The sequence below is a fragment of the Coregonus lavaretus genome (genome assembly GCF_964263955.1).
Source record: "Coregonus lavaretus genome assembly, chromosome: 26".
Taxonomy (NCBI): Eukaryota; Metazoa; Chordata; class Actinopteri; order Salmoniformes; family Salmonidae; genus Coregonus; species Coregonus lavaretus.
Window position 1 is genome coordinate 34091215 of NC_140013.1, and position 23747 is coordinate 34114961.

General features: G+C 43.4%; 1 protein-coding gene across 1 annotated transcript in view; it reads right to left on the reverse strand.

Moving 5' to 3' along the window:
* slc36a4 (solute carrier family 36 member 4) overlaps positions 1-23747 on the reverse strand; it is a 171069-nt gene that overhangs the window by 136706 nt on the left and 10616 nt on the right. The window contains exons 6-8 of the mRNA XM_084143354.1: positions 15893-15988; positions 9986-10070; positions 3912-4184 (exon numbers count right to left, since the gene is read on the reverse strand). Coding sequence (XP_083999480.1) covers positions 3912-4184; positions 9986-10070; positions 15893-15988 — 454 coding nt within the window. The remainder of the gene's footprint in view (positions 1-3911; positions 4185-9985; positions 10071-15892; positions 15989-23747) is intronic.

Here is a 23747-nt window from a genome sequence, read left to right on the forward strand (position 1 = left end):
AATCTAAAACAGCAATCAACGCTGGATTACACCACACGTCAGGAACATTTACATCTGATGTCAATCTGCTCCAAAATGCCTAATTGTATTCTTAGAATGACCTTGAGAACGGTCCAAGTAGACAAGCTTTTAAAAGTTGTTCCTCATCGCTCATAGAAACTAAGTGCACCCTGACACTAACTGTTCAATCTTTCATTGTAAAGACCAGCCATAGCCAAACAATGGACCCTATACTTTATTGGAAATGGCCCGGAGAACCATGTTCCACAGGAGACGTCGTAGCTGGCCGTGACCGGGAGACCAATGGGGCGGCGCACAATTGGCCCAGCGTCGTCTAGGGTAGGGGAGGGAATGGCCGGCAGGGATGTAGCTCAGTTGGTAGAGCATGGCGTTTGCAACGCCAGGGTTGTGGGTTAGATTCCCACGGGGGTATGAAAAATAAAAATAAAAATAATGTAAGTCGCTCTGGATAAGAGCGTCTGCTAAATGACGTAAAATGTAAAATGTAAAATGAGACGTGTAGTGGCTACAAGGGAGAACCATGTTGCTGAAAAAAATCGTTACACACGGCTATATCCTACAGACGGCTATATCCTACAGACGGCTATATCCTACAGACGGCTATATCCTACAGACGGCTATATCCTACAGACGGCTATATCCTACAGACGGCTATATCCTACAGACGGCTATATCCTACACACGGCTATATCCTACAGACGGCTATATCCTACACACGGCTATATCCTACACACGGCTATATCCTACACACGGCTATATCCTACACACGGCTATATCCTACACACGGCTATATCCTACAGACGGCTATATCCTACACACGGCTATATCCTACACACGGCTATATCCTACACACGGCTATATCCTACACACGGCTATATCCTACACACGGCTATATCCTACAGACGGCTATATCCTACAGACGGCTATATCCTACAGACGGCTATATCCTACAGTATCCTACAGACGGCTATATCCTACAGACGGCTATATCCTACACGCGGCTATATCCTACAGACGGCTATATCCTACAGACGGCTATATCCTACAGACGGCTATATCCTACAGACGGCTATATCCTACAGACGGCTATATCCTACACGCGGCTATATCCTACACGCGGCTATATCCTACACGCGGCTATATCCTACACGCGGCTATATCCTACACGCGGCTATATCCTACACGCGGCTATATCCTACAGACGGCTATATCCTACACACGGCTATATCCTACAGACGGCTATATCCTACAGACGGCTATATCCTACACACGGCTATATCCTACACACGGCTATATCCTACACACGGCTATATCCTACAGACGGCTATATCCTACACACGGCTATATCCTACACACGGCTATATCCTACAGACGGCTATATCCTACACACGGCTATATCCTACAGACGGCTATATCCTACACACGGCTATATCCTACACACGGCTATATCCTACACACGGCTATATCCTACACACGGCTATATCCTACACACGGCTATATCCTACACACGGCTATATCCTACAGACGGCTATATCCTACAGACGGCTATATCCTACAGACGGCTATATCCTACAGACGGCTATATCCTACAGGCGGCTATATCCTACACGCGGCTATATCCTACACGCGGCTATATCCTACAGACGGCTATATCCTACAGACGGCTATATCCTACAGACGGCTATATCCTACACGCGGCTATATCCTACACGCGGCTATATCCTACACGCGGCTATATCCTACACGCGGCTATATCCTACACGCGGCTATATCCTACAGACGGCTATATCCTACACACGGCTATATCCTACACACGGCTATATCCTACACACGGCTATATCCTACACACGGCTATATCCTACAGACGGCTATATCCTACACACGGCTATATCCTACAGACGGCTATATCCTACACACGGCTATATCCTACACACGGCTATATCCTACACACGGCTATATCCTACAGACGGCTATATCCTACACACGGCTATATCCTACACACGGCTATATCCTACACACGGCTATATCCTACAGACGGCTATATCCTACACACGGCTATATCCTACACACGGCTATATCCTACACACGGCTATATCCTACACACGGCTATATCCTACAGACGGCTATATCCTACAGACGGCTATATCCTACACGCGGCTATATCCTACACGCGGCTATATCCTACACGCGGCTATATCCTACACACGGCTATATCCTACAGACGGCTATATCCTACACACGGCTATATCCTACACACGGCTATATCCTACACACGGCTATATCCTACAGACGGCTATATCCTACACACGGCTATATCCTACAGACGGCTATATCCTACAGACGGCTATATCCTACACACGGCTATATCCTACACACGGCTATATCCTACACACGGCTATATCCTACAGACGGCTATATCCTACAGACGGCTATATCCTACACACGGCTATATCCTACACACGGCTATATCCTACAGACGGCTATATCCTACAGACGGCTATATCCTACACACGGCTATATCCTACACACGGCTATATCCTACAGACGGCTATATCCTACACACGGCTATATCCTACAGACGGCTATATCCTACACACGGCTATATCCTACACACGGCTATATCCTACAGACGGCTATATCCTACACACGGCTATATCCTACACACGGCTATATCGGTCCGCTAATACAGGACTATTAAAGGCCCAAGGTACAACTTTTGTAAAGATTTTTTAAATAATCAGTATTTATTTTTTAATACTTTTTTTTCCATGGGGTACTTTTATGACTGCTGAATACCAACTATCGATCACTTAGATGATGTATTTTCAGGCTCGCGAAGCAACTGCTCTCTATCCCTCTCCATCGCGTGGCTCTCTCTTCCCTCAGTCTCCGTGTCTGCTCCGCACAGACCGGACAAGTTTAAGCGAGCATTGTAGTTAATTACCACGATTTCTGCGCTAAACTGTAGAATATTGGCCTGCTGGAAACTACAACTCCCTAATACATCGCACAGTTCAGGCTTGATCTGATTTATCTCTACAGAAACTGCACATCGAGCTCACAGAAAAAACCCAGGTAAATTAGTAGTTTAAAAATCGGTTAAATCGCTCAGCACTACACAGGAGTGGCGCAGTGGTCTATGGCACTGCATTGCAGTGCTAGCTGTGCCACTTGAGATCCTGGTTCGAATCCAGGCTCTGTCGTAGCCGGCCGCGACCGGGAGACCCATGGGGCGGCGCGCAATTGGCCCAGCGTCGTCCAGGGTAGGGGAGGGAATGGCCGGCAGGGATGTAGCTCAGTTGGTAGAGCATGGCGTTTGCAACGCCAGGGTTGTGGGTTCGATTCCCACAGGGGGTATGAAAAATAATAATGTATGCACTAACTGTAAGTCGCTCTGGATAAGAGCGTCTGCTAAATGACTAAAATGTAAATGTAAAATGTGTAGTGGATACAAGGGAGTCTCATGTTTCACAGAAGCAGACAGTACAGACAAAGGGTACGATCTTCCACAGCGGATGTATGCAGGCCACAGGGAGCTACTTCCCAGTTCCCACTTACACACACACACACACTCAGACACCAGATTGTTCACAATCAATTGGTAATTGCCCAAAGATGCTCACTATTTAACTCCCCAATGGGCTCGGAAAAGGCGAAGGTCGAGTCATGCGTCCTCCAAAACATGACCCACCAAACCGTGCTTCTTAACACCCGCCCGCTTAACCCGGAAGCCAGCCACACCAATGTGTCGGAGGAAACACTGTTCAACTGACGACCAAAGTCAGCCTGCAGGCGCCTGGCCCGCCACAAGGAGTCGCTAGAGCGCGATGAGCCAAGTAAAGCCCCCCTGGCCAAAACAACAACAACAGTATAAACCACAACATGCTTACCGTCGTGATGTACTGGAAGATGATGATGACGCTGACGGCCATGCAGACGTTGGCCAGCAACGACAGGACGGCCATGTTCTTCAGGTCCTTCATGAACACCAGCAGGATGAGGAAGGGCAGGAAGAAGAGCATGTAGAGACGCAGGTCCAGCGCCCAGGGCTCAGAGGGCACCATGGTGGGTAGAGGGACCAGGGCTGGCACCATGGAGGTGTTGGCAAAGGACAAGGATTCATCTGCCAGGGTGATGTTTACACCTTGGTAGCCCTCAACGACCTAGAGAGGAAGGAATGGATACACACAGGCATACGCATGCGCACACACACACACACACAAAAAGGTGTGATTAATGGTGGTCTGTTCACCTCTCCCCTTCACCCTGTTGACCTTCAGGAAGGCACCTTCAGATAGAGATCCCACTAAATCTACAGACAGCAATTAAGGCTGCTGCGTGTTCTCTCCTCGCAGAGAAAACCATTTTATTTAGGAGCTTATCATGGAAGTGAAGAAGTGGATTGGCCTCTTGCTTGTCGATAAGCAGCTCTCCCACTTCTATCAACAACAAAAAACTTTCCCAGAGAAATAAAGATCAGAAAACTTTCTGGGATTAATGAATATTCAACACAACACCAGGGAGAGGACTATAAATGGGGGGGGGGGGGGGGGGTAGAGGAGAGGAGAGGAGGGAGTGGGGGCTCCAAATTATCTCCCCATGATTACATCTTATCCCACAGCTCAGACAGGATAGAAAGCAGATCAGGGGTTCATTAAATTAGACTGTCTGCTTATACATTTTAGTCATTTAGCAGACACTCTTATCCAGAGCGACTTAGTTTAGCAATTAGGGTTAAGTGCCTTGCTCAAGGGCACAGACAGATATTTCACCTAGTTTGTCCCGGGCATTCGAACAAGCAACCTTTCGGTTACTGGCCCAACGCTCTTAACCGCTAGTCTCCCAGTCCCAGAGCTGGATGGCTACGTATGCATAGAGAGAAATGGTGCTACCTGGAAATACAGCGTGTAGTTCGTTCACCCATCCACTCATTTAAAATTACCATAAGTCACCACTCACTCACCACCTCGCTCTACTAAGGGTGTTATTTTAAATAAAAAACAGGTTCTCAATTGATGACCTTGGTTTAAAGAATGATTCAATAAATCTAACTGAAGAGTTTATTCATTCTTCACATCACCCCCCACTCACCACATTCTTCACATCACCCCCCACTCACCACATTCTTCACATCACCCCCCACTCACCACATTCTTCACATCACCCCCCACTCACCACATTCTTCACATCACCCCCCACTCACCACATTCTTCACTCACTAATGGAATGACTTTACAGATCCATCTACACAGCAACTCCATATGTCACCCATAATCCATCAGCAGTTGGGTATACAGTACTCTATGTATGTAGCTAGCTATTGTCATACTATGAACACATACAGAGATGGGTATGTACAGGTAACTGCCAAAATAAAGGAAACACTTGAGTAAATGAGGGATACAAGAGAGGAAGAGGTGAAGCGAGAGGTTTTACTCCGCCCAAAATCTGTCCACAAAAATAAGCAGACGAATTGAGGAATTTTTGTATGGGGGGTCAATGAGAAAGTGTCGAAGTTGGTCATCAAACTGAATTGCTAATTTGCTTCGTGAGGCTTATTTGATCGACTCTAAGTTTTGTAATGGTTAGGTTGTTACGAATGCACTGATATAAGTGAACGCACGTGGCATGTCGGCAACTTTGAAAAAAATGACTGTGCCTGTTGTCAAAGAGATAGAGGACTCATCATGGATATAACCCATTTTAACATGGACATTGCCATTGAGGGCTAGATATAACCCATTTTAACATGGACATTGCCATTGAGGGCTAGATATAACCCATTTTAACATGGACATTGCCATTGAGGGCTAGATATAACCCATTTTAACATGGACATTGCCATTGAGGGCTAGATATAACCCATTTTAACATGGACATTGCCATTGAGGGCTTCCACCATTTTAAAGTAGTCAACTGGGTGGGGATTACAAAGTTGGGAGCAATCAGACAATGAAGAAGAAGAAAATGGACTACTTGAAAATGGAGATAGCGTCTGTGACAGCATGGGCAGCGCCATTAAGCCTATAATGGCACAGATACAAAGATGATTCCTCTGTCTCTATGGCCGGCTGTTCATATGCTTATCTGCCCTCTCATTGGCTAGAATGGTCCCACCTGATCTCGCCTCCTCCCGCCTGCCTTCCATCTTTGAAGGCAGGCGGTCACTGGAATATCTTGTCAATATAATAGATAATCTTTGGGAATACAAAGTATATTGAAAGCAGGTGCTTACACACAGGTGTGGTTCCTGAGTTAATTAAGTAATTAACATCCATCATGCTTAGGGTCAAAATATAAATACAACATGCAACAATTTCAACGAATTTACAGTTCATTGAAGGAATTCAGTCAATTGAAATAAATTCATTCAGCCCTAATTCATGGATTTCACATGACTGGGCAGGGGCACAGCCGTGGGGGAGCCAGGACCTGCCAATCAGAATGAGTTTCTCCCCACAAAAGGGCTTTATTACAGACAGAAATACATTTACATTTACGTCATTTAGCAGACGCTCTTATCCAGAGCGACTTACAAATAGATACTCCTCAGTTTCATCAGCTGTCTGGGTGGCTGGTCTCAGACGATCCCGCAGGTGAAGAAGCCGGATGTGGAGGTCCTGGGCTGGCGTGGTTACACGTGGTCTGTGGTTATGAGACAGGTTGGACGCACTGTCAAATTGTATAAAACGACGTTGGAGGTGGCTTATGGTAGAGAAATGTATATTACATTCTCTGGAAACAGCTCAGGTGGACATTCCTGCAGTCAGCATGCCAATTGCACGCTCCCTCAGAACTTGAGACATCTGTGGCATTGTGTAGTGACAAAACTGCACATTTTAGAGTGGCCTTTTATTGTCCACAGCACATGGTGCACCTTTGTAATGATCATGCTGTTTAATCAGCTTCTTGATATGCCACACCTGTCAGGTGGATTGAGGAGAAATGCTCACTAACAGGTATGTAAACAAATTTGGGCACAACATTTGAGAGAAATACGCCTTTTGTGCGTATGGAACATTTCTGGGATTTTTTATTTCAGCTTTTTGTTCAGTATATATTATTTTGTCCACCATGGCTAGAAGAGAGCTCAGTTACTTTGAAAGAGAGGTCTCAAAGGAGCATAGGGGGTTTAAAGTGTGTGTGTGTGTGTGTGTGTCTCAGTCACCAGATCTCAACCCAATTGAACACTTGTGGGCGATTCTGGAGTGGCACTTGAGACCACGTTTTCCATCACCATCAACTAAACACCAAATGATGGAATTTCTAGTGGAAGAATGTTGTCGCATCCCTCCAATAGCGTTCCAGACACTTGTAGAATCTATGCCAAGGTGCATTGAAGCTGTTCTGGCGGCTCATGGTGGCCCAACGCTCTAGTAAGACACTTTTTGTTGGCGTTCCCTTTATTTTGGCAGTTACTTGTATGTGCTGCTGTAGGTTCAATGGCATATCCCCGAGAGTGCATTTACTACAGTAATGTATGCCTGCTTGTATAATCTGTGTAGTAAACTGAATATCTACTATGTTTATGCGTGTAAGCTTGTTTGTTGTGGATGTCAGGAAATAAATAATGCAAGAAAGAGAGAGAGCGAGCGAGCGAGAGAGACAGAGAATGGGGGGATAGAAAGAGAGAGAGAGAGAGAGAGCAGTGTGTAGTTGTGATTTCATATGATAGAGTAGTACAGGGCTTCCTTCCTTGGGAAACCCTGCTCTAGACAACTAGTTTTAAATAATGCACAATGATATAGCCTCATATAATCCCATAAGGAGGAATACTGCATCACACCGTCTCATAACTAAGCACCATAGAGAGGAGATGGACACCAGTCCAGTTAGATACTACATATTCTACTTACATACATGTCCCAAAGACCTCTACTGAAATATATCCAGTAACCTATTATTTATTGTGTATGGACAATGATAAAAGATGAGTCCTCTATCTCTATGGCCGGTTGTTCACATGCGTATCTGCCCTCTCATTAGCTAGAATGGTACCACCAGATCTCGCCTCCTCCCGGCCTGCCTTCCATCTTTGAGGACATGCATTTCCATTGTTAGAGCGGTCAATGGAATATCTTGTCAATATAATAGAAAATCCTGCCTTTAATAAACTAGTCTTTTTGCAAATAAAGTACTATAATATAAACAACGTGGGCAGACCCAATGTCCTCTAAAGAGGGCACACCTCTAGTATGGACCAATGGCTGTCCAGAACAAAAAGGCTACATGGTGCACATTCCACCTCTGGCTAAGTGGTCGACATGGATAAAAACTGTGAAAATGACATATTGTAGATTGTAAAGAGTTTGACAGATAATTGACATAGTGAAAACAAAGGTACTAGAACCTAGTCTGGGGATAGAGATGGACCCACAATGTAACAAGCCAACCAACCAGCGCCATGCAGAGCATTAAAGCCATCTATATATTGTATCAGATTCCTCTGTTTACTTTTTCTAATTCAGAATAACTTGACAAACATCTAATCTGCCATGTTTGAAAATGTTTAAGCTCTGGTGGCTTTTCCCTGTTCAACCACACTGTTTGTTTAACTACCAATAAGAAGCTTTGCTCAGCTTTGGACGAATACATCTTAAATTGTGTACTACTATATGAGCGTAAACAATTAGTATATTGAGTCCAAACACAGAGAGACCCGGGTACAGCAGTAAACGTTTTCTGATGAGCTGAGACCACAGAGAGTACGTGTGAGGTGAGTTAGCAGAATGCCTAATGATGCTACATGTTTGGATTGAGGAGTTGCAACCCAATAAGTAACAATAAACTTTGTTAGAGATAGACAGAGATAGAAAGAGAAGGAGAGACAAAAAGATAGAGGGAGAGAGGAACGAGAGAAAGAGAGGGAGAGACAAAAAGAGAGAGAGACACAGGAGAGGAGAGAGAAATTGATTTTTAAAATGTTCTGTCATAAGTGTTTTAGAGTTTCAGTCCATTTCAATAGAAGATTGTACCATACTTCATCACTCTGATAGCACTACTCCTGGCAATGTCCTACTAAATAATCACATTTGAGTTTTGAATTAAAGAGGCACTGCATGAGGCCTTTATCGTTGTCCATATATATGGAAATGGTTGACTACCTATGCTATCTATGCTAATCCATAAGGAGGAGATCACCATCTAATACAGAGAGAGATAGACAGTTTATAAATTGTGAGGGAGCGAGAGAGAGAGAGAGAGAAAGAAAGAAAGACAGGGTGAGAAAGTCAGGCAAGCAGAGCGCTCAGAGATGAAACACCACTAGCATCTCCTAGGGAACGTTGTGTGTCACTGCAAGTCAACAGCTCAAGAGTTGGGACGAAGAGGGGTTATCCTCCAAACACACCATCTAACTGAGGGGTACATCACAAAGCAACCGGGATTGATAAGTTAGGCAGCTCAGTTGAATATGGGTTATTGAGAATATCAAGTTATAATTAAGCAATAAGGCCCAAAGGGGTGTGGTATATGGCCAAGGGCTGTTCTTAAGGCGATGCAACGCGGAGTGACTGGATACAGCCCTTAGCCGTGGTATATTGGCCATATACCACAAACCCCCAAGGTGCCTTATTGCTATTATAAACTGGTTACCAACGTAATTAGAGCAGTACAAATAAAAGTTGTGTCATACCCGTGGTATACGGTCTAATATACCACGGCTGCCAGCCAATCAGCATTCAGGGCTCGAACCACCCAGTTTATAATACCAATTCAGTATCTGTACAGGATTGATTTGGATTGGTCAGTGACAACACACTTCATTGCTTTTGATAGACAGCAATACTGACACACTTCCACAGTCGTTTGTTTTGATTGGTAGGCTTTTAAGAACATAACACACTGGTCTATCTGTATTTGATAGGTGGGTATACAGAAACACAACACACATCTGTTTTTGATTGGTAGGCTTTTAAGAACACAACACACCGGTCTGTATTTGATTGGTGGGAATAGAGCCTACCTGTTTGATATTCTCTGCCAGGAACACAAAGTATGCACTGCAGAATCCCAGCTGTGTCAACACCAGGAAGAAGTTGACCAGGTGCCTAGAACAGTACAGGAGGACAAGACAGGGACACATAAACATGTTAAAATAGCTGTGAAATATCTGGATGGCTTCTACGCTGATAGAATATAGAAGTTCTGCTCTGTTCTTTTCTACGTTACTTTTCTACTCTTTAATATTCTATTCTATAAGCATCAGGGCATCTTCACTGCTAGCAAGTAGCAATAATAACCTAATCAGAATCCTGTCTCGACCTCTCCTCTTGCCGGTCTCTAAATATGTTCCTCACTATAGCTGGTGATTCGCTGAACCAAAATGAATCAGCCTATGATGTGTAATACTCGTAAATCTGGTGATTACACACTGACAAGACATCTAAAGACTCTGTTAAATTAGGTTTTCAACTAAATCAATAAAGTGGGTATAAAACATTGTCAGATGTAATCAGGAAGTATATTACTGCTGGTGTAGTCAGGTAGTATATTACTGCTGGTGTAGTCAGGTAGTATATTACTGCTGGTGTAGTCAGGTAGTATACAGTGCATTCGGAAAGTATTCAGACCCCTTGACTTTTTCCACATTTTGGTACGTTACAGACATATTCTAAAATGGATTAAATAAATAAAATGTATCATCAATCTACACACAGTACCCCATAATGAAAGTGAAAACAGGTTTAGAAATTTTTGCAAATGTATACAAAATAAAAAACAGAAATACCTTATTTACATAAGCACTCCACCAATCAGGCCTTTATGGTAGAGTGGCCAGACGGAAGACACTCCTCAGTAAAAGGCACATGACAGCCCACTTGGAGTTTGCCAAAAGTCACCTAAAGACTCTCAGACAATGAGAAACAAGATTCTCTGGTCTGAAGAAACCAAGATTGAACGCTTTGCCCTAAATGCCAAGCGTCACATCTGGATGAAACCTGGCACCATCCCTATGGTGAAGCATGGTGGTGGCAGCATCATGCTGTGGGGATGTTTTTCAGCGGCAGGGACTGGGAGACTAGTCAGATTTGAGGGAAAGATGAACGGAGCAAAGTACAGAGAGATCCTTAGTGAAAACCTGCTCCAGAGCACTCAGGACCTCAGACTGGGGCAAAGGTTCACATTCCAACAGGACAACAACCCTAAGCACACAGCCAAGACAACGCAGGAGTGGCTTCGGGTCAAGTCTCTGAATGTCCTTGAGTGGCCCAGCCAGAGCCCAGACTTGAGAACCCGATCGAACATCTCTGGCAAGACCTGAAAATAGCTGTGCAGCGACGCTCCCCATCCAACCTGACAGAGCTTGAGAGGATCTGCAGAGAAGAATGGGAGAAACTCCCCAAATACAGGTGTGCCAAGCTTGTGGCATCATACCCAAGAAGACTCGAGGCTGTAATCGCTGCCAAAGGTGCTTCAACAAAGTACTGAGTAAAGGGTCTGAATACTTATGTAAATGTCATATTTCATATATTTTTTATTTTTCAATTTGCAAAAACTTTTACTAACCTGTTTTTGCTTTGTCATTATGCGGAAAAGTGTGTAGATTGATGGGGGGGGTCTGAATACTTTCCGAATGCACTGTATATTACTGCTGTTGTAGTCAGGTAGTGTATATTACTGCTGTTGAGGTCAAGTAGTGTATATTACTGCTGTTGTAGTCAAGTAGTGTATATTACTGCTGTTGTTGTGAGGTAGTATTTTACTGCTGATGTAGTCAAGTAGTGTATATTACTGCTGTTGAGGTCAGGTAGTGTATATTACTGCTGTTGAGGTCAGGTAGTGTATATTACTGCTGTTGTAGTCAGGTAGTGTATATTACTGCTGTTGAGGTCAAGTAGTGTATATTACTGCTGTTGTAGTCAAGTAGTGTATATTACTGCTGTTGTAGTCAGGTAGTGTATATTACTGCTGTTGTAGTCAAGTAGTGTATATTACTGCTGTTGTAGTCAGGTAGTGTATATTACTGCTGTTGTAGTCAAGTAGTGTATATTACTGCTGTTGTAGTCAGGTAGTGTATATTACTGCTGTTGTAGTCAAGTAGTGTATATTACTGCTGTTGTAGTCAGGTAGTGTATATTACTGCTGTTGAGGTCAGGTAGTGCATATTACTGCTGTTGTTGTCAGGTAGTGTATATTACTGCTGTTGTAGTCAGGTAGTGTATATTACTGCTGTTGTAGTCAAGTAGTGTATACTACTGCTGTTGTTGTCAGGTAGTGTATATTACTGCTGTTGAGGTCAGGTAGTGCATATTACTGCTGTTGTTGTCAGGTAGTGTATATTACTGCTGTTGTAGTCAGGTAGTGTATATTACTGCTGTTGTAGTCAAGTAGTGTATACTACTGCTGTTGTAGTCAGGTAGTGTATATTACTGCTGTTGAGGTCAGGTAGTGCATATTACTGCTGTTGTTGTCAGGTAGTGTATATTACTGCTGTTGTAGTCAGGTAGTGTATATTACTGCTGTTGTAGTCAAGTAGTGTATACTACTGCTGTTGTTGTCAGGTAGTGTATATTACTGCTGTTGTAGTCAAGTAGTGTATATTACTGCTGTTGTAGTCAGGTAGTGTATATTACTGCTGTTGTAGTCAAGTAGTGTATATTACTGCTGTTGTAGTCAAGTAGTGTATATTACTGCTGTTGTAGTCAAGTAGTGTATATTACTGCTGTTGTAGTCAAGTAGTGTATATTACTGCTGTTGTAGTCAGGTAGTGTATATTACTGCTGTTGTAGTCAGGTAGTGTATATTACTGCTGTTGTAGTCAAGTAGTGTATACTACTGCTGTTGTTGTCAGGTAGTGTATATTACTGCTGTTGTAGTCAAGTAGTGTATATTACTGCTGTTGTAGTCAGGTAGTGTATATTACTGCTGTTGTAGTCAAGTAGTGTATATTACTGCTGTTGTAGTCAAGTAGTGTATATTACTGCTGTTGTAGTCAAGTAGTGTATATTACTGCTGTTGTTGTGAGGTAGTATTTTACTGCTGATGTAGTCAAGTAGTGTATACTACTGCTGTTGTAGTCAGGTAGTGTATATTACTGCTGTTGTTGTCAGGTAGTGTATATTACTGCTGTTGAGGTCAGGTAGTGTATATTACTGCTGTTGTAGTCAGGTAGTGTATATTACTGCTGTTGTAGTCAGGTAGTGTATATTACTGCTGTTGAGGTCAGGTAGTGTATATTACTGCTGTTGAGGTCAGGTAGTGTATATTACTGCTGTTGAGGTCAGGTAGTGTATATTACTGCTGTTGAGGTCAGGTAGTGTATATTACTGCTGTTGAGGTCAGGTAGTGTATATTACTGCTGTTGAGGTCAGGTAGTGTATATTACTGCTGTTGAGGTCAGGTAGTGTATATTACTGCTGTTATAGTCAGGTAGTGTATATTACTGCTGTTGAGGTCAGGTAGTACACTGCTCAAAAAAATAAAGGGAACACTTAAACAACACATCCTAGATCTGAATGAATGAAATAATCGTATTAAATACTTTTTTCTTTACATAGTTGAATGTGCTGACAACAAAATCACACAAAAATTATCAATGGAAATCAAATGTATCAACCCATGGAGGTCTGGATTTGGAGTCACCCTCAAAATTAAAGTGGAAAACCACACTACAGGCTGATCCAACTTTGATGTAATGTCCTTAAAACAAGTCAAAATGAGGCTCAGTAGTGTGTGTGGCCTCCACGTGCCTGTATGACCTCCCTACAACGCCTGGGCATGCTCCTGATGAGGTGGCGGATGGTCTCCTGAGGGATCTCCTCCCAGACCTGGACTAAAGCATCCGCCAACTCCTGGACAGTCTGTGGTGCAACGTGGCGTTGGTGGATGGAGCGTGACATGATGTCCCAGATGTGCTCAATTGGATTCAGGTCTGGGGAACGGGCGGGCCAGTCCATAGCATCAATGCCTTCCTCTTGCAGGAACTGCTGACACACTCCAGCCACATGAGGTCTAGCATTGTCTTGCATTAGGAGGAACCCAGGGCCAACCGCACCAGCATATGATCTCACAAGGGGTCTGAGGATCTCATCTCGGTACCTAATGGCAGTCAGGCTACCTCTGGCGAGCACATGGAGGGCTGTGCGGCCCCCCAAAGAAATGCTACCCCACACCATGACTGACCCACCGCCAAACCGGTCATGCTGGAGGATGTTGCAGGCAGCAGAACGTTCTCCACGGCGTCTCCAGACTCTGTCACGTCTGTCACATGTGCTCAGTGTGAACCTGCTTTCATCTGTGAAGAGCACAGGGCGCCAGTGGCAAATTTGCCAATCTTGGTGTTCTCTGGCAAATGCCAAACGTCCTGCACGGTGTTGGGCTGTAAGCACAACCCCCACCTGTGGACGTCGGGCCCTCATACCACCCTCATGGAGTCGGTTTCTGACCGTTTGAGCAGACACATGCACATTTGTGGCCTGCTGGAGGTCATTTTGCAGGGCTCTGGCAGTGCTTCTCCTGCTCTTCCTTGCACAAAGGCGGAGGTAGCGGTCCTGCTGCTGGGTTGTTGCCCTCCTACGGCCTCCTCCACATCGCCTCCATGCTCTGGACACTACGCTGACAGACACAGCAAACCTTCTTGCCACAGCTCGCATTGATGTGCCATCCTGGATGAGCTGCACTACCTGAGCCACTTGTGTGGGTTGTAGACTCCGTCTCATGCTACCACTAGAGTGAAAGCACCGCCAGCATTCAAAAGTGACCAAAACATCAGCCAGGAAGCATAGGAGCTGAGAAGTGGTCTGTGGTCACCACCTGCAGAACCACTTCTTTATTGGGGGTGTCTTGCTAATTGCCTATAATTTCCACCTGTTGTCTATTCCATTTGCACAACAGCATGTGAAATGTATTGTCAATCAGTGTTGCTTCCTAAGTGGACAGTTTGATTTCACAAAAGTGTGATTGATGGGAGTTACATTGTTTAAGTGTTCCCTTTATTTTTTTGAGCAGTGTATTTTACTGCTGTTGTAGTCAGGTAGTATTTTACTGCTGTTGTAGTCAGGTAGTATTTTACTGCTGTTGCTTACAATAAGTAATGAAAGGTTTCATTAAGATATATTCAATGAATGAAGTCAAACTGAAGCATTTGAGAGGTAGTGCTGAACAATCTGTCATTCTCAGACCACCATTCAAACCTTTTATTCTATTCAAACGCTACATTAAATGCCTTTTTCTCATCTATAACAACACTTAAGCAACCAGTAAGCATTCTGCTGGACCAAAAAAGCATATATGAATCTCAAATGAAAGGCTGTGGTAGTGAATGTAAGTGAGTTAGACCCAATCAACAGAGAGTGCTTTTGGATTGTCAGTTGAGTCATTTCATAACATGCACTTCATAAATGTAATCCATTACCATGGGGGAGTTGCATAGATTAGAACTTCCTCTATGTCAAACATGAGCACACAGCCGGAGAACCTCAGTACTGAACCAACTGTAGAGATATATATTGTTAACCATCCCTCCTTTATAGACATCTTTAAACTATGGCTGCCATCCCAAACTGCCTGATATACCATCATCTATTCTTACCATTAGGCCCTTGTTGACCTTTTGTATTTGGTATTTTATTAGGATCCCCATTAGGTGTTGCAAAAGCAGCAGCTACTCTTCCTGGGGTCCACACAAAAATTGAAATAATACAGAACATTAATAGACAAGAACAGCTCAAGGACAGAACTACATATATTTTTGTCACAGATATGAGGGATTTGAATAGCTTCTAGGTGCCAAGGGATAGGGGTGAGTCATCCATTTGGGACTGGGCCTTTTTCGACACCTGCAGCACTTAAGCAACCAGAGGAGTCATGTGACTATACGGGTGATGTGTCATAGGTTGACCTCCAGATGAATAGAGCGTTCTCATCTCACCTCCCAAATCTGGCACTCTTCCTGAAGCACTGGTAGGAGCTGTGCTCCATGGAGAAGGCCACTGTGTCACTGTACCCCATGGGAGGTCTCTTCAACCTGGGAGAGAGAAGAGAGGAGAGTCACACATTTGGTACATATTTGGCGTCACAGAGAGTGGCACCAAGAGATAACAGTGACAAGAGGAAGATGGACCACAAGATCTGAGAGAATTAAAAGAAAGACAGAAAGTCTCTTTGTCTGAGTCTACTTCCTCTGCTGTCCTAGTCTGTCTTGTCGGGTAGACAGAGAGGCAGACAAGAGGCCAACAGAAGAAAGAGACAGAGACAGACAGAAAGAGAGAAGGGGTGATAGATTGCTGGAAAGCAGACAACGGAAGATTGAGACGGCTGTCTGAAAGCGAGTACATCGTGTCCTGGTTTGGATGAGGATGGGGCGATTACAATATATTACTTTACGATCCCATCTCTCTGCTGTGGATAGTCACTCTCTCCGACGCTCTAATGAAATAATCTCAGAGATTAATACTGTGCAGATGTCATTTCAGGTGACACAGTTTTTGTAAATACATCCCATATTTACAGTATGTTTATTTATTTTCCCTTTTGTACTTCAATTATTTGCACATCGTTACAACACTGCATTTAGCCATAATGACATTTGAAATGTCTATTCCTGTTTACTGTTCATTTTTCTATTGTTTATTTCACTTTTGTTTATTAGCTATTTCACTTGCTTTGACAATGTAAACGTTTCCCATGGCAATAAAGCCCTTTGAATTTAAAAGAATTGAGAGAGAAAGAGAGAGAGGAGCCTTGGCCGATGTTGATTGCGAAGAAAGAGTGTAGTGAAAAGAAGCCAACAAGGGGAATGTCCTCGGGGAAAAGTTTTAATATTGTAGTGGACAAAGATGAGAAGAACGTTGGCGTGGCCAAAAATACTTTGTGCAACTCGATATTCAGATTTGATGCAATTTCCTACCTTTCATTTATTTTCGTATTTATTATCAATTGTAAATTATAATTACTACTACTGTAGGCCTATTTAATCATCTAAAGCGGTTCTTTAAATAGCCTTCGCAAAAAGTGTTTCGGTTCATTTTGTTGAGACATTTTCATTGGCTAAATCAAGTTCTAACTTTCTTTAATTTTGTGCTCCGTATTTAGTTGAAGGTTAAAAGTAGGCCTCTTTTAAAAGAAATAACATTAGCCTATTGCTGTCATTTGTTGGGTAGGCAATCTCCTTTGTTGGGAATTAATTTAATGTCACAATATAATAACCTGTTCGTATTTTCCCTATAAACAATGACTTGACTTACTTTTTATTTTAAAATTAAGCAGCTTTTGTGAAGGTTTGGTTTGGTATGGCTATTATCAGGCTTAGCTACAGCAGGCCTATGAAGGCAGTGTGCACCGACACTCCAACTGACTCCCACAGTTGAACTTGAGGTGAGGAAGAATGTTTTAGGCCTACCAGAGTTACTAACAATATAATGGTTATCTTTATAAAACATTTCCTCTGAGCGAAAATTAATGAAATAGCCTCCTTCTGTACGCCTATATCTGAATAGCAGTAGTAGCCTGACAAGTATAAAGTCATCCATGTTGATGATGTCGGGAACATGGCGCCGGCATATCTCTATCTTTCTCTCGGTCTCTCTAGGGCTAGCCCTAAGCTCTCCTTAAATATTTATTTAGTAAATATGAATATCACACAGTGGAAGCCTAGGACTATAGGCCTGCAGTATATGTATACAATGCCCTGATGCATTTATCGCTCCAATCTCTGACAACTGAACCGTGAGGTGGACCACTATTGTTTTAGGAAGTAAAAAACAATATAACAGACTATAATGTTTTGAATATGTTACACATCGAAACACAACAAATAGTTTTTTTGTAATTTGTTCTAGGCAGTTTAAGGACATGTAGCTGTGGATAATTTGGATAAACACTACATAAAGAGAGACACCACAACACTAAATAAAGTGAGACACCACAACACTACATAAAGAGAGACACCACAACACTACATAAAGAGAGACACCACAACACTACATAAAGTGAGACACCACAACACTACATAAAGAGAGACACCACAACACTACATAAAGAGAGACACCACAACACTACATAAAGTGAGACACCACAACACTACATAAAGAGAGACACCACAACACTACATAAAGAGAGACACCACAACACTACATAAAGAGAGACACCACAACACTACATAAAGAGAGACCTAAGACAACAACATAGCATGGCAGCAACACATGACAACACAGCATGGTAGCAACACCACATGACAACAACATGGTAGCAATACAACACGGCAGCAGCACAACATGGTAGCAGCATAACATGGTACAAACATTATTGGGCACAGACAACAGCACAAAGGGCAAGAAGGTAGAGCCAACAATACATCATGTGAAGCAGCCACAACTGTCAGTAAGAGTGTCCATGATTGAGTCTTTGAATGAAGAGATGGAGATAAAACTGTCCAGTTTGAGTGTTTTTTGCAGTTCGTTCCAGTCGCTAGCTGCAGTGAACTGAAAAGAGGAGCGACCCAGGGATGTGTGTGCTTTGGGGACATTTAACAGAATGTGACTGGCAGAACGGGTGTTGTATGTGGAGGATGAGGGCTGCAGTAGGTATCTCCAATAGGTGGGAGTGAGGCTTAAGAGGGTTTTATAAATAAGCATCAACCAGTGGGACTTGCGACGGGTATACAGAGATGACCAGTTTACAGAGGAGTATAGAGTGCAGTGATGTGTCCTATAAGGAGCATTGGTGGCAAATCTGATGTCCGAATGGTAAAGAACATCTAGCTGCTCGAGAGCACCCTTACCTCCTGATCTACAAATTATGTCGCCGTAATCTAGCATGGGTAGGATGGTCATCTGAATCAGGGTTAGTTTGGCAGCTGGGGTGAAAGAGGAGCGATTACGATAAGAGGAAACCAACTCTAGATTTAACCTTAGCCTGCAGCTTTGATATGTGCTGAGAGAAGGACAGTGTACCATCTAGCCATACTCCCAAGTACTTGTATGAGGTGAATACCTCAAGCTCTAAACCCTCAGAGGTAGTAATCACACCGGTGGGGAGAGGGGCATTCTTCTTACCAAACCACATTACCTTTGATTTGGAGGTGTTCAGAACAAGGTTAAGGGCAGAGAAAGCTTGTTGGAAACTTTGTTGTAGAGTGTTTAACACAAAATCCGGGGAGGGGCAAGCTGAGTTTAAAACTATATCATCTGCATATAAATGGATGAGAGAGCTTCCTACTCCCTGAGCTATGTTGTTGATGTAAATTGAGAACAGCGTGGGGCCTAGGATCGAGCCTTGGGGAACTCCCTTGGTGACAGGCAGTGCCTGAGACAGCAGATGTTCTGATTTTATACACTGCACTCTTTGAGAGAGGTAGTTAGCAAACCAGGCCAAAGACCCCTCAGAGACACCAATACTCCTTAGCTGGTAAAATAGAAACTGGCCTATAACAGTTAGGATCAGCTTGATCTCCCCCTTTACATTTTTACATTTACGTCATTTAGCAGACGCTCTTACAAATTGGTGCATTCACCTTATAGCCAGTGGGATAACCACTTTACAAGGTTTTTTTTTTTTTTTTTTGGGGGGGGGGGGGAGATTACTTTATCCTATCCCAGGTATTCCTTAAAGGAGGTGGGGTTTCAAATGTCTCCGGAAGGTGGTGAGTGACTCCGCTGTCCTGGCGTCGTGAGGGAGCTTGTTCCACCATTGGGGTGCCAGAGCAGCGAACAGTTTTGACTGGGCTGAGCGGGAACTGTGCTTCATAAAGGACGCACCGTGGCTGCCTTCCAAGCAATGGGAACCTCCCAAGAGAGGAGAGACAAGTTAAAATGGTCAGAGATAGGTTTGGCGATGATAGGGGCAGCAACCTTAAAGAAGAAAGGGTCTAAACCATCTGACGTAGATGTTTTTTTGGGGTCAAGTTTAAGGAGCTCCTTTAGCACCTTGGACTCAGTGACCGCCTGCAGGGAGAAACTTTGTAGCGGGGCAGGGGGAAAAGAGGGAGGAGCATCGGGGCTAGTCGCATTAGAAGGGGTGGGAGATCAGGAAATGGACAGGCAAGGAGACATGGCTGAGTCAAATAGGAATCCTGACTTAATGAAGTGGTGATTAAAGAGCTCAGCCATGTGCTCCTTGTCAGTAACAACCACATCATCAACATTAAGGGACATGGGCAGCTGTGAGGAGGGTTTATTCTCCAGGTCTTTAACTGTTTTCCAGAATTTACTGGGATTAGACCCATAATTCTCATTTTCTTTATGGGGGCGTGTTTGTTAACAATACCACTGAAAATATCAAAAAAGAAGGTCCAAGCGTCTACGACATTGGGGATCAAGATTATTCTATACCAATTTACAGAGGCCAGGTCATGAAGGAAGGCTTGCTCATTAAAGCTTTTAGCAAGCGTCTATGACAAATCAGGACAGGTCGTTTCACTGAACAGCCATTACGAACACAGGCTATAAAACAGTGGTCACTAAGGTCCTCACAGAAAACACCAGACTGATACCTATCAGGATTATTTGTGAGGATAACGTCAAGGAGAGTAGCCTTTTCTGGGTGATTGGTAATAATCTGATAAATATTTAGGGAGTCCCATTGCTTTAGGACTTGGTCAGGTGGTTTAAGCATGTCCCAGTTTAGGTCACCTAGCAGGAAAATTCAGACTTAATGTAAGGGACCAGGAGAGAGCTTAGGGCATTTAGGGTACAGGCCGGTGCTGATGGTGGACGATAACACCCAGCAACAGTCAACAAAGAGCTATTTGAAAGTTTAATGCTTAAAACCAGCAAATCAAATTGTTTGGGGACAGACTTGGTGGAGACAACCAAGCACTGAAGGTGTTCCTAGGTAAAGATTGCCACTCCACCACCTTTGGAAGATCAGTCTGGGCGAAAAAGGTTAGCATCAGTGTTCAAAACACTCTTTCTTAACCACGTCTCAGTAATGACCAACATCTGGATTGGAGCTGTGAACCCACACTTTCAATTGATCCATTTTAGGTAATAAGCTTCTAGTGTTAACGTGCAGAAAACCCAGGCTCTTACCAGAGCAGAAATCAGTGAAGCAGATATCACTGTAAGTCGCTTTGGATAAAAGTGTCTGCTAAGTGGCATATTATTATATTATTATTATATCAGAGCACAAGAACTGGGCTAGCAACAGTAGATGGGCCAGGGTATTCGTGCACATTTCCAGATATCATCAGCAGTTATACAATCAGGGCACGGCAGAGGACAGGGAGAGCTCTGCAGTGTTGATTTATGACATTTGAATGTGCATTAGATGGCAACAAGATCATATTGTACAGCAATTTCATCAGGTAACATGAATACAAAGCCGGCAAGAGGTGGTTAGAATAGGATGGGAGGCCAAGAATCTGTGTAACTAAGAGAGTCAGAGTCCCGAGTGTGGGAACAAACATAGTCTGTCCCACAGTTGGGTAAACAAGCAAGTTAATAGTCAACAAAGCACACAGGAGTCATGAGGCAAATAGCATAAAGCACAAGAAAAGGGGCTAGCCATTGTAAGTTCAGAGTCACTCGCCCCAACAGTGCGTGTGTGCTTGAGGTGAGCGAAAGCTCTGGAGAGGAGGGAGTGTGGCGGGGGTACCTGTACCAGACAGGGGGAGACAGGCCAGGGCAGACGGTGAACAGATCGCCAGGTGGAATCCAAGCAGCAGTGCAGCAGGCAACGGGAGTAGGTGTCACACCCATTTGGGATAAGCTTTTTTCCGGAAGCAGATTCCTCGTAGACAATCCCAGCTGACTAGCTAACGTAGCTGGCAAGTCTCTGTCCACCGATTTTTTTCCATGTGGAAAAGGAAGTTAGCTAGCTATATATCTTCAGTTTCGGCAAATGGTCCTTTACAACATCCAAACAAAGTTGTCCTGTGGCTGTTGTATTTTGGAGATTGCGAGGAGGATATCTTCTGATGTGATCAAAGCAACAATATTGTTTCTTATTGAGGTAATTTACAATTGAAGTGTCCTGACTACATATCAGTCCTTATAAAGTAAAATATATCATTGTAATTAATTTTTCTTCTTGGCTTTAAAAGTAACTTCAAACTAAACATTACTCACTCAGTTCCAGGTTGGATGGTGTTTTCAGGTTTCTTGTGCTTCTTTTGCTGGTCGTTGGTTTGCCAGAGCATTTGCTGTATAGACCTTGGAAAAATGAATCTTTGGTTGTAGGTATCCTTCAAGGTAATTTTGTCCAAAATCAGGTTGTAGGTTTAGAGTTTTGATTTGGAGTGAAGGTTGTTGTGGAGGGTAGTATCCTGTATACAGTTGAAGTCGGAAGTTTACGTACACCTTAGCCAAATACATTTAAACTCAGTTTTTCATAATTCCTGACATTTAATCCTAGTACAAATCCCCTGTCTTAGGTCAGTTAGGATCCCCACTTTATTTTAAGAATTTGAAAATGTCAGAATAATAGTAGAGAGAATGATTTATTTCAGCTTTTATTTCTTTCATCACATTCCCAGTGGGTCAGAAGTTTACATACACTCAATTAGTATTTGGTAGCATTACCTTTAAATTGTTTAACTTGGGTCAAACGTTTTGGGTAGCCTTCCACAAGCTTCCCACAATAAGTTGGGTGAATTTTGGCCCATTCCTCCTGACAGAACTGGTGTAACTGAGTCAGGTTTGTAGGCCTCCTTGCTCGCACACACTTTTTCAGTTCTGCCCACAAATGTTCTATAGGATTGAGGTCAGGGCTTTGTGATGGCCACTCCAATCCCTTGACTTTGTTGTCCTTAAGCCATTTTGCCACAACTTTGGATGTATGCTTGGGGTCATTGTCCATTTGGAAGACCCATTTGTGACCAAGCTTTAACTTCCTGACTGATGTCTTGAGATGTTGCTTCAATATATCCACATAATTTTCCTTCCTCATGATGCCATCTATTTTGTGAAGTGCACCAGTCCCTCCTGTAGCAAAGCACCCCCACAGCATGATGCTGCCACCCCCGTGCTTCACGGTTGGGATGGTGTTCTTCGGCTTGCAAGCCTTGCCCTTTTTCCTCCAAACATAACGATGGTCATTATGGCCAAACAGTTATATTTTTGTTTCATTAGACCAGAGGACATTTCTCCAAAAAGTGCGATCTTTGTCCCCATGTGCAGTTGCAAACCATAGTCTGGCTTTTTTAGTGGCTTTTTTAGTCTGGACTCGTTTTACTGTGGATATAGATACTTTTGTACCAATTTCCTCAAGCATCTTCACAAGGTCCTTTGCTGTTGTTCTGGGATTGATTTGCACCAAAGTACATTCATCTCTAGGAGACAGAACGCGTCTCCTTCCTGAGCGGTATGACAGCTGCGTGGTCCCATGGTGTTTATACTTGCGTACTATTGTTTGTACAGACGAACGTGGTACCTTCAGGCTTTTGGAAATTGCTCCCAAGGATGAACCAGACTTGTGGAGGTCTACAATACATTTTCTGAGGTCTTGGCTGATTTCTTTTGATTTTCCCATGATGTCAAGCAAAGAGGCACTGAGTTTGAAGGTAGGCCTTGAAATACATCCACAGGTACACCTCCAATTGACTCAAATGATGTCAATTAGCCCATCAGAAGCTTCTAAAGCCATGACATCATTTTCTGGAATTTTCCTAACTGTTTAAAGGCACAGTCAACTTAGTGTATGTAAACTTTTGACACACTGGAATTGTGATACAGTGAATTATAAGTGAAATAATCTGTCTGTAAACAATTGTTGGAAAAAATTACTTGTATCATGCTCAAAGTAGCTGTCCTAACGGACTTGCCAAAACTATAGTTTGTTAACAAGAA